The sequence below is a fragment of the Hemicordylus capensis genome, chromosome 2 (assembly GCF_027244095.1).
Source record: "Hemicordylus capensis ecotype Gifberg chromosome 2, rHemCap1.1.pri, whole genome shotgun sequence".
NCBI classification, from domain to species: Eukaryota; Metazoa; Chordata; class Lepidosauria; order Squamata; family Cordylidae; genus Hemicordylus; species Hemicordylus capensis.
The window spans coordinates 377405366-377417447 of NC_069658.1; the positions used below are offsets into that span (position 1 = coordinate 377405366).

General features: G+C 45.8%; 1 protein-coding gene across 4 annotated transcripts in view; it reads right to left on the minus strand.

The window, feature by feature from the left end:
• The window catches only part of MAN2B1 (mannosidase alpha class 2B member 1), a 35766-nt gene extending 23905 nt beyond the window's left edge, over nucleotides 1-11861 (minus strand). The window contains exons 1-5 of one of the 4 annotated variants that reach the window (XM_053289050.1): nucleotides 11762-11861; nucleotides 4133-4235; nucleotides 2567-2740; nucleotides 1253-1446; nucleotides 983-1115 (exon numbers count right to left, since the gene is read on the minus strand). In XM_053289050.1, coding sequence (XP_053145025.1) covers nucleotides 983-1115; nucleotides 1253-1446; nucleotides 2567-2740; nucleotides 4133-4211 — 580 coding nt within the window. In that variant the 5' untranslated portion in view covers nucleotides 4212-4235; nucleotides 11762-11861. Of the gene's footprint in view, nucleotides 1-982; nucleotides 1116-1252; nucleotides 1447-2566; nucleotides 2741-4132; nucleotides 4236-7421; nucleotides 7573-11761 lie in introns of those variants that run through there. The other 3 variants (XM_053289049.1, XM_053289052.1, XM_053289051.1) reach the window with 3 other exon arrangements.
• Between the last annotated feature and the right edge of the window lie 221 nt (nucleotides 11862-12082).

Below are 12082 nucleotides of genomic sequence, written 5' to 3' on the forward strand. Positions count from 1 at the left end.
TGGGGAGAGGGAAGACGGGGTGGGAACACAAAAGTAGGGAATTTCAAAATGTATTCAAAGGGACTGGGAGGCAGAGAAAGCCCTTATGCCTCTCTTGAAGAGGATCTATCAGGAGAGGCGAAGGAAGGTTTGATATTGTGGTTTTCTTTTATCAGCACCAAGTATAATATGCTGTGCTACTACTACTATAGTTTTCTGGTTTTGCTGGCTCTCAGATCGACAAAGGCAGAACTTGAGTGCCTACCTTCCTTGTGTTGTTGTATGTGAAATAGTGTTGTGGCAAGATATGGACAGTAGCAGCTGTATGTGTGTAAAATATTTATTGGTGACTTCTGTGATGTGCTCCATGTCTGGCTCACTTATACTTCACTCACTGCTCTGCAATCTGCATTGCAAGTGCATTCTGTTAAAATGCTATTCTAGTTGCGCTTACAGCCATGTTTGCCGCTAAGTAAGGGTGCTGCTGTGGCAGCTGTTGCAATGCTAGGAACATAAGGAGTCATAATTGTGTGTGAGAGAGCAACATGTGCCAATGTTGTTACCACAAAACAGGCACTGTGGCTAGCAGTGGATTCCTGGTCAGTGCTGTACATTGCATTCAGACAAACTAAAACATGCATCTTTGCAATAGTCAGGGTTCTTTTAACATCTATGATTACGGTTCAGTTACTCAGCCCTGTACATCACCGGAGGAAATAAGTTCTCACACATGCTGGCTGTGCAGACAGCATTAAGCTACTTGGCTGGCGATAGGCTAGAGCAGGTCTGCTCAACGTAGGCCCCCCGAGCTGTATTTGAACTACAACTCCCATAATCCCCAGCCACAGTGGCTAATAGCCAGGGATTATGGGAATTGTAGGCCAACATCTGCAGGAGGGCCAAGGTTGAGCAGCCTTGGGATAGAGGATTCTAGAGCAGGAGAAGGAGAAGAGGAGGAGGAGGAGGAGGAGGAGGAGGAGGAGGAGATATCTGCCAAGCTCACCAGTAAAGAGATCCGCCACAGGGGGGTCCAGGTTGCTGCTTGCACGCCACAGCTGCTCCATCTCACACAGAGCCTTACGCGTGCCCTTGTCCTGGTAGTCAATGCGGCCCACAAAGAAACCATCAAAGCCCATCTTAGGAAGAAAGTGACAAGCAAGGGAGGGTGAGTGTGTGAGGGGTAGAAGAGGGGATGCTAGTTGAATGGGAGGGTCCCAGCCATGAAGGATATGCATGTAGCTATGACGTGGCAAGAAACATATCCTGGGCTGACCTGTGCAAAGAGCGAGGCTTGCTCACGGCTGTGCCCAAAAGGGTCGATGTGCCAAGCCACACGAGGCCGGCCACACTCGCCAAATGTCTTTTGCAGGAAATGGAGCCCGAGGCTCATCTGATCAATGACAGCACTGTAGTGCACGGAAGCCTCGTCATTCATGCACCAACCGCCGTTCACAAACTCCAGACGCCCTGCCAAGGGGGAGAGGGAGAAAGCACATCAGACAAAACGGGACTCAGGCTACCCTGCCTATAACCACCTGGCAGGCCAGAAAGGATCATCTGGAGCCCTCCATGGGTGCCAGTCTCCACACTAAGGCTGAAAAGAGAGCGTGCCAACACATCAGCCTCGTGTTGCAAGAGAGAAGGCACATCTGGCTGGGTGAGAAGGAGGAGCAGCAAGGAGGATTGTTCCTCTCCCTACACATACCTGCCTAGGAGTAGATCGGGAAGGACAATCATTCAGTCTCCTACCATGTCAACAATCAAGGTTCCCAGGTCCCAGACCAGAGAAGTTTCTGGTCACTTTCTCTGCCACAGAGGAGGATGCACTCATGGGTGTATCCTGTTCTTCTCCCAGCCCCACTCACACGGTCCCCTTTCTGTCTGGTGAAAAAACCAGGCCTCTTTGTCTTACCCCACAGCAACTGGGAGGAGAGCTGGTCTTGTGGTAGCAAGCATGAATTGTCCCTTTGCTAAGCAAGGTCCACCCTGGCTTGCATCTGAAAGGGAGACCACATGTGTGAGCACTGTAAGGTATTTTCCTCAGGGGATGGGGCTGCTCGGGGAAGAGCTCTTGCATGCAGAAGGTTCCAAGTTCCATCTCAAAGATAGGGCCCAGAGAGACTCCTGCCTGCAACCTTGGAGAAGCCACAGCCAGTCTGGGTAGACAATACTGAGCTAGATGGACCAAGGGTCTGACTCTGTGCAAGGCAGCTTCCTATGTTCCTAAGTGGGATGGAGGGAGCAGGCGCTAGGAAAAGCAGAGTAGGAAAAGCCACGTCTGAATTTCCTTGCACTGAGGGGCAGTTAAGAGACAGGAGGGTTCTCTGGGCCGTGCCCTGGCCATTGCTCTGTAGGTGAAGGCAGCGCCACCCCTCCTTCTCTCCCTCTCTCTATAGCTGGAAGCCTTGGAGCCAACTCTGGGGTCTGTGCACCACTGACTCCATCCTTGCCTCTCCTTCAGGAAAGCCCCAGAGACAAACACTTCTGCACCAGCCTCTTATGAATGTGCACACGAATTGCAAAAGAGAGCGAGCGAGCACACACAGCCCAAGGCCAAAGTGCAGGCGCTTCTGAGCCTCTCGCTTACCTTCAGCAACAAGCTGCCGCACAGTACTACGCATGTCTTCAGTCTGCAGCCCCCACCAATGGGCAAAGAAGACCACCTCCACATAGATGAAACGCTTGCTGGGGTCAGCCAGCAGCTGTGGTATGACAGAATCTAGGATATACTGCACCCCAGCATGCTGGATGTCATTGCGAACTGCAAGGAAACAGACAAGGGATGGGAAGAAGTGAACAAGGAATGAGCAAGGTAGGACTGGGCCCCTAGGTAGTCCTCTCTGCTGGCCCTCCCCAGCCTGAAAGTCTCCAGCCTTTGATTATACAGGAATCTTGGTGGCCAGGAGAGAGATTTTAAGGGAGACAGGACTCCCAAGCACTGTTCCCTCTAAGGTGTGTGCATGTGCATGCACCCACAAGCTTTCTGATGTCCGCTCAGTTAATTTTAGATCCTGCTCAGGTTGAATTAGGAAGGCCCCACTCTGAATGCAGGTGCACACACAGTGCCTCGATACTGCCACCCAGAACAAAACTCATTCCGCAAAAAGATGAAAAACATTAGAGGGAACACTGCTCCCAAGTTGGCCAGGTCTACCCTCAGCCTGGCTCCCTACTCAGCCTGAAAGTCTCCAGCCTTTGATTATACAGGAGACAGTACTCCCCAGAAAAGGCCAAGGCCACATATCCTGTTGCCCTCAGCCAAACAGTTATTTCCTAGATAGAAAGATACCCAGGCCTCACATAGCCCCACACCCCACGTCTCTCCAATGGGGAGATTCTGAACAAGGGCATATGTTTCCAATGACTCTGTTCTGGCCTTGGAAGGCAACATACAAAAGCCACCCACACAGGCCTGGCCTTCAAAACAGGATGCCGCTATTGGATGCATCAGTGGCAAGAAAAAAGTGCCAAGGTTTGTTTACCAGCGGATTCTGCTTAATATATGCTTAACAGGCATATGCACTTGTTGCCGGAGAGTGAAACTGGAGCAGACAAATTCAGGCTCGAACACTTATCCACTGCCAGCAATCTACAGCTCAGACCCACTGCTGGTACAGAAGAACTGTCAAGAGCATAAGCTATAGGTAGAGAAGTCTATGGCTAAAGGTTCACTTTAGCCATGAATTAAATGGATGGCCTTTTGGAAAGCCACTCTCTTGGAGCCTCAACCCCATTTATAATGTGGGGGAATAGTAGTGATGTGCCTTCCAGAGTTGTTGCAAGTGGCTATGTGCTCTGGAAAAGTATTATATAAATGTTCAAGTACTGTTATTCTTTGTTGGAATGAGATACAGGGCTCTGCTCCCCTACAACCTCATTGCCCAGGTCTGGTTGAGAAAAGACTAGGAAACAGCCCATTAATGAAACAGGGGGACAGAATCTACAGGGGGACAGAATCTAAGCATGCCCACTCTGGACCATGAGCCAAGGTTCAACTGGGTAGTTGGCACAGACAACCTGGACTTTTGACACCAAATCCCAATGGCCAGCAAGAAGGATTCACTAACCCTAGCCATGGTGAAAAGAGTCTTCTCCTTCCTCCCAGGCCTTGTGGCAACCAATCCCACAAGCCCGTCCTGCTGTTTCAACTCACCTCCAAAGAAATACTGGTCCACCGTTTTCAGCCAGCCCACATCATCATGCGTATGGGGGATAAGGTGGACATTCAGCATATCAGGCTTTGTCACAGGACAGGACTAAGAAGCGAAAGAGAGGGAGAGATCATTTCTCTGAGCTAAGAGGAGATCACACAACACTATGAAGCACTCCACAAGGAGGTAGGCAACAGTCATCTGAACCGGAAAGAGGTAGAAATACCATCCTGCTAGGTACAACCTACTGACTAACCAAATATTTTGTACAATACTGGTGGTAGAGGCTAAGAACTAATACCTATTTTGTACAATACTGATACTAGAGGCTAAGAATAATAATGAAAAAATAAATCGCTTGCTTGCAATAGCTGGGAAGTGGGGCTCCTTGCTGCTGGTAGAAAAGCACAAGCCAAAGAATAAAGAACAGCAGAAAGTGAGGCCTGTTTTGGAAAGACACGAGATTTACAGAAGACAGCAGCGTAAGAGGAGGGACTAGTCCCTGAATCTAATGGAATCTATCACCCTGGATCATTCAGAGGCCAAAATCCACGGCCTACTTAAACATGCAAATAAGTATCACTGAAATGTAGGAAGTATTCCTGAGTAATGCCCAAGATTGGTCTGCTTCTCAGCAGAGCAGAGGAACAGATGCCCACAGTTTGTCCTCTTATCTGTGCTTTCACTTTGTGACAAAAAAAGAAACTTTGTGCAGCAGAGCAAGAGAATGGAACAGGCATTCAAAAATTACACAATGGAATAATGCTTAGTCCAAGGGGACTTCTAGCAATCAATGGAAAGGAACTGAAGTGCAGCTTCTGCTTTCCTCACCCACAAGGATGACAGCTGCTCAACTGGAAAACCCAAGAGCATTTTCATATGGGAAACTTCAAAGGCTTTTGAGACCTCTCTTGAGTAGGTGTTATTTTACGTGAAGGGGAAAGCAAATAAGGGGTATTCCTAATACAAAACCAGTATAGCCAATTTAGATTGTACATTCAGGTTTTTAAAATTCAGATTAAACACCACCTAGAGATTTACATATCAGGTGGTATAAAAATATGATAAATAAATAAAGAATGGCTGTGGCAATAATTGCTTTCTGTCTCATGTTGGTAAATGCTCTCTATCCACTCAGAAGTAGCAAGACAGCCACATAGCAGCAAAGTCTACCATCCTTTCAATTCTGAGGCATCTGCTCCTTTCATGCTGAGAGGGACCAGTGGTCCCTCTAATTTTTTTCATCTCTGTAAGGAATGAGTTTTGTTCTGGGTGGCAGTATCAAGGCAGTGTGTGTGCACATGCATTCAGAGTGGGGCCTTCCTGAGCGGAATCTAAAATGAACTGAGCAGACATCCCAAAACCTGTGAGCGTATGCACATGTGCATGCCTTAGAGGGAAGAATGAGGGGGACCTGTCCATTTCTTCAATCTGTGGTGGAGGTGGTGGTGTTGGAGGAGACCCTCCTCAGACAAGCTGACTGGCTGACTGTATAACGTAACTGAGATGCATGTGCTGTTTTATGGGAGCACTCTTCTGATGTTACTATATTCCCTCAGGAAAGGATTGAATCAGCGAGGCCTTCCAAACTGGTACTTAGATGCCTGTGTTGTGCCGCTCTGCTAACAGCAGCTGGCTTTCAAATGTCAGAGGTAGTTTTGCTATTGACCTTGACAACAACAGCCAGCCATGGGATCTCCAGGATGCCTGGATTAAACTGCTCCACACAGTCCCCATAGACAATCTGACCTTGATGTGACGTTTGATCTCACACACACTGCATCCATCCCACATGAACCTGACAGCTTATACTGCTCATGTGGTGATGTAAACAAGCATCAGATGTTCTCCTAATACAGGAGCACTAGACAGGTGATAACTAGAGGCATATGAACAATAATAAGAGACAATTACATTTCAGTGACGCCATTTCCCAGAATACAGAGACATTAAGGAGCTTTTACCTGGAGTAAAATTTACCAGACTTTCTGGCTGAAGAATGCCCAGGATACAACATAAGCAGATTGGAAAGCCAAGCAGCAAATTAGAGATGAAGGACACAATTAGCTGGGGAAAAGAATTTTCCCTAAAGGGCAGATTACACATACCCTGACCTAGTTTCCCATGGCTCTCAGCCCTGGCAATCCACACTCACAGCCCCCTACTAAAGAGACCAGTGTGGACACAACGGAGATCATCCTCCAATGCAACATTATTATTACATTTCTATACTGCCAAAAACTAATGTTCTATAAACCACAACAAGGAGACATTCTGGAAGATCTCAAAAATAAATTAGCTTAATGAAACCTGTGTTCAGAAGCACTAAGCTTCTGGATCAAATGCTAGGATGGCCACTGCCATCCGGCCTAAGATTTTCCAAAGGCATCTATCTAGTCAGCCACTATTGGGCACAGTCAAACTTTGAGCCAGTTCTGTAGAACAATTCTCTAGCCCTGCTCCAAAGCAAAAACCTGAACTGTGCGAGTTTGCCACAGAATCCATAGGGTTTGTGCTAAAAACAGCCTCTTCTCTAGATGTGTGCATTTTGTCTCCAATTTGGCAGCACCCCCTTCCATTCCCATTCTTTTACATTTATGACAACAGAACACCATTTTTTCCAAGTTGTCTGGTCCTGATTTAACATAGATTAGTTGCCTCTAAACATTTTTAAGCAGCCACTGCTTAAAAATTTAAGCAGTTTAAAAATTTAAGCAATTGCCCAATTTAAAAAACAAGATAGAGCCCACCCCCTTACAAGTGAACCTTGTGGAAGAAGCCATTCTAATCTATTTAAGTGGTTGTGAGTGCAGAACTACACATGACAGCTATTCTAGTCAAGACAGAGGACAGGAGGACAGTACAACATGGGGTATCTTTGCAGTTCATGCCTGTCTATTTCTTTTCTCAGAGTACCTCTCTCTATAAGGACCTGCACACTTTCTCTTTTCAGCGAGAAACCCTCTAGCTCGGCTTAGAATAGAACGCCTTGCCAACACTGCAGGATTTTTCTCCTCAGTACCTAGGAGTCCCAGCTTTTAAAAAACGAATCCTTAATGTTATATTCCTGTGGGTGAACCTTATTATTCTTTAGGGAGCCTTCATGATTTCTCTCCCCTACCCACCGATTCTCCAGTTTCCCCTGGACGAAACAGTTCCCACACTGTGTTCCATACAAACTCTTTCGAGACTGACGTAGCCCCACACACTTCAGCAGAGCCTCTTCCATCTCACAGCATGAGATCTCAGACCCTACCTGGACACCCCAATTCACTATCCGATTCCGCTCACCTCGTAGCCACACGTGGCCGCAGTTCCCCATAGTATCGTCGTCCCAAACACAAGCCTAAAAGCCCAGGAGAGCTCCATCACTGCAAGCCTTCCAGCCCCGGTCACTCCAAAAATCATATGATCACCACTCACATGACAACTAGAGCAGCTTCCCGTCAAGCCACACCTCTTGGGGGTGGGGCCCCGGCAGGAAAACGAAAGTGATTGGTGAGTGGGGTCATCTTGAAGTTATTCAAATAGCTTTGCACGCGCCGCATCTTTCTCTCTTTAATTGGCTAACAGGAAGGAGTGGGCGGTACCCGTTGTAATAGTTTGGGCGCTTGGCCTATCAGGTGCAGGAAAAAGAGACTGCTGGTTGGCAAAGGCGGCTACTTTTTGGTTCCAAGTCTGTTATTCTTGCGTTGGTGGGGCGTTGCTGTTCAGGTGCTTTTCTAGTTTCGGGTGGAGAAGTTAGGCGGAAAGACAGAGGACGGCAGGGCCGCTTTGTCTCCTGTTCTGTCCCGCTTTCTTGGAGCGCTTGGTGTAAAGAAGGAAAGATTGTGCCATCGAGTCGGTGTCGACTCCTAGCGATCACAGTCCGTGTGATTTTCTTGGTAGAACACAGGAGGGGTTTACCATTGTCTGATTGCCTCCTCCTGCACAGTATGAGATGTTGCCTTTCAGCACCTCCCTACATCGCTGCTGCCCAATATAGGTGATTAAATGTATTTACTAGGCACAATCTGGGAAGCACACCGGCGGGGATTTGAATTAACAGCCTCTTGCCCTCTAGGCAAGCTGCTTCCCGACTGAACCGCAGCGGCTGACAGCACTGGTGTGATAACTCCACAGCTGGATCCTCAAAACAGAGGGCTGTGTTAGAGGCACTTGAGAACAACGTCTTAGAAATGGAATTTTCCCGTCTATTCCTTCACAGCTCGGAATGGCCCAGAGTAGCCAGGAACGGACATTTCATAAATAATGTGTTTGCCAAAAACAGTGGGGTGTCTTAAATACACACGCAAACAATAGCTTAGGAATTAAATCCAAGTATTACTGAAATATTATTATTAACCCATTTCCAGCCAAACCCAGAATGGAACAGGCCAGAATGACTCCTTCAAAATCAAACTGGATGCAAAAAAGCAGCAGGATGTGTTGGAGACACTTGAGAACAATGTTTTAGCACTGAAGGCTGTCCATATTATACTTTTATCAACTCAGTCACAGCCAGGAATGGCCCAGAATGGCGTAGAGCAGCCTGGAACAACCTGATAAGGCATTTTGTAAACAAATTTCTTAAATGAATTTCATAAATATATTGTCCCAGCCACCAGTATATCTTAGAACAACTGGTGCTAAGGTACCAAGCACAGCCAGATCCACACACGACAAAGGTCTAGGTGGGAATGTTTATTTGTTAAAAATGAATTAGGGTTGGGAAGGGGTTACTATTTTAATAATGCAAGTATATCATTCTCAAAATCAGGGGCGTAACTATAATAGGGCAAGGGGAGACAGTTATCTGGGGGCCAACTGCCTTGGGGGGGCCCCCAGAGGCAAGTCACATGACTGACTCCCCCCAGCCGCACACCCACCTGGGCTTCCTTCAGTTGTGTTCATCCTCCAAAACTGATGTGAGTGTTAAGACCTGGAGCTACCAGAACAGCAAGTCTTTCTCTAGTACCATTAAATGACTTGCAACATCCACAATTTACAAAACCTTTTAAAAAATAATTTAGGATGATGTTCTATTGTGGCACATAGGTTTGAGAGAGAGAGAGAGAGAGAGAGAGAGAGAGAGAGAAATTTTACTATGCTTTTTGTTACCACTATTCAGCCTCATTTAAGATTTCTTTACTTCATGAGCTGAGCTTCAGTGATGGGGGGCCCATTTTAAAATTTTGTCTCTGAGCCCACTCCAATCTTGCTATGCCCCTGCTCAAAATAGTGTTGTTATGTGCCTCTAACATCTTCCACCTTTTTTGGCACATTTATTATTTACAAAATGTTCATTTCAGCCATTCTGTTCTGGAAGGGTCCTCGTTTGGAAAGGGACTACCATATTGGAAGGGTTTGGGGTCTAAAGTGTTCTCAAGTGTCTCAACACATCCCACTGTTTTAGGGACCTAGTCTGATTTTTATGGAGCTTTTATGCCATCCTTACTTGGAGCTTGCAGCCTCCTCAGGGGTAGGCATGAGAAGCTCCCAATGGTAATAAAAGCTGGACCAGAACAGGCTGGAACAACTCCTTACAAATCAAACTGGAACTGTGGGATGTGTTAGAGACATTAAAATATTTTAGCACTGAAAGATTTCCAATATTATCCCTGCTAACTTGGCAAAGAGGCACCTTTTTAACGTGGTGATTCTCTTTATTTAGCAGGGGGAGAATAACTGTCCCTATCCACCCCCAGCACAGTACCTCCAGTGACTCTTGCTGGTGTCTACCTTTATGTTTCTTTTTAGATTGTGAGCCCTTTAGGGACAGGGATCCATCTTATTTATTTATCATTTCTCTGTGTAAACCGCCCTGAGCCATTTTTGGAAGGGCAGTATAGAAATAGAATAAATAGATAAATAGATAAATAAATACATTTTACATTTTATTATCCCCGTCACAGCCACTGAGAAATCCTTGGTAAGATTCCGAAGCATCCCAGGGTTTCTAAGACCATGATTTGAAAACATCTGCTCTAGTAGGGCAAAGGAGGCACCGAGACCAGATTAATTTTTAGATCACATGTGGGGTAAAGCCAGCCTTACATAAGCAAGTGTTAAAAGTAGTGAAATAATCATATAAGTATCTTGATTCATTTTCGATTACTGCTAACAGCAAAAGATGAGCACAGAATATTTTCTGATTATTCACATAATACAGTGGTAAAGTAAAGTAAAGTGTGCAGTGGAGTCGGTGTTGACTCCTTGTCTTTGGTAGAATACAGGAGGGGTTTACCATTGCCTCCTCCCATGCAGTATGAGATGATGCCTCTCAGCATCTTCCTATATTGCTGCTGCCCGATATAGGTGTTTCCCATAGTCTGGGAAACATACAGCAGAGATTCAAGCCTATGGCTTGCTATTCAAGTCACTTCTCTGCTGTGCCATTAGGTGGCTTAGTACAGTAGTAGCCCAAGCATATTAAACTGTTTCTTCAGATCATCTTTTTTTAAAAAATTAGTTGTTATTAGAGTTGGGTCACTTCAGGGGTGTAACTAGAACAGGGCAATGGGAGACAGTTGTCTGGGGGCCCACTGCCTGGGGGGGGGCAGAGGCAAGTCACATGACTGACTCCCCCAGCCGAGCACCCGCCCGGGCTTCCTCCAGTTGTATTCATCCTCCGAAACTGATGTGAGTGTTAAGACCTGGAGCTACCAGAACAGCATGTCTTTCTCTAGTACCATTAAATGACTTGCATTGTCCACAATTTACAAAACCTTAAAAGAATAATTTAGGATGGACTTCTATTGTGGCACATAGGTTTATATATATATATATATATAGAGAGAGAGAGAGAGAGAGAGAGAGAGAGAGAGAGAGAGAGAGAGAGAGAGAGAGAGTTTTACTTTTTGCTTACCACTATTCAGTGCTTTTTGTTACCACTATATTCAGCCTCATTTAAGATTTCTTTACTTCATGAGCTGAGCTTCAGTGAGGTGGGGGGGCATTTTAAAATCCTGTCTCTGGGCTCACTCCAACCTTGCTACACTCCTGAATGACTTTCTCCATCACTTTCCCTCCTCCCTGGTACTCCCCCCATTTCCTTTTGCTTTCTTTTTTGTTTCTCCTTTTCTGGTTTTAAGTGTGTGTTTTTAAAATTTATTTAAACAGATATGTCAGTTCAATGAACACCCCCCCCCATGGTGTTCAGTCTTGATAGTTAGACTGTGATGGGGAATCTACTGTTTTCTACACACCCCGTGTTCTAGTCATTAATTAGGATGGTGCACAAAAGATCACCTATTTGCAGTTAGTGACCCTTAACACACTTTAACATCTACTAAAAACCAGGGTGAATAAAGACTGGGGAAGTGGTATTTTAAAATATTTCCATTACGTGCATAAGCACAAGTATTCTAAACCACATTAGTGGCTATATAGATGTGGTGGTTTATTTTAGACAGATTAATCCAAAGTACAATAATTTGATCTTGTTTATGCTCCCCTACATTTGAAATTTATCATCCAGTCAGTAATCCTCACTCTACCTTCTTCAGGCAAATATATGTTCTATAGAAATCAGTTAGAGTGGTATAGCTGACTTTTATTTGTATTTATTTATTTTGTATTTATAGTCCGCTTTTCAGGCAAACCTAAAGTGGTTTACCAAAAAACTTTACAAGAACAACCTATCAACTCACAGTTTACATCTTTACATGGGCCTTAGTCTCACTTCTTTCTTCTCTCCTCCTCTCAGAGCAAGATGGTCCCTGGTTGCTCTGTGGTGGCAGTTGGGGGAGGGAGGGGCCACCTCTGCTGGAATATGGGAGCTGGATGGTGGCTCTTTTACCTGGGCTTACATCTGGGTTAAGAGAGCAAGTGCGCCCTTTACCCCAGGACTGGGCACGCAGCCCAAACATACACAGAGCCAGGTGCCCCAGAGCTGGCTTGAGGAGGAATCCTCAGTTCTTCAGACTTGAGTGAAAATCGGGATTGGAGTTGTGGAGCAAATCAGGAAAAAA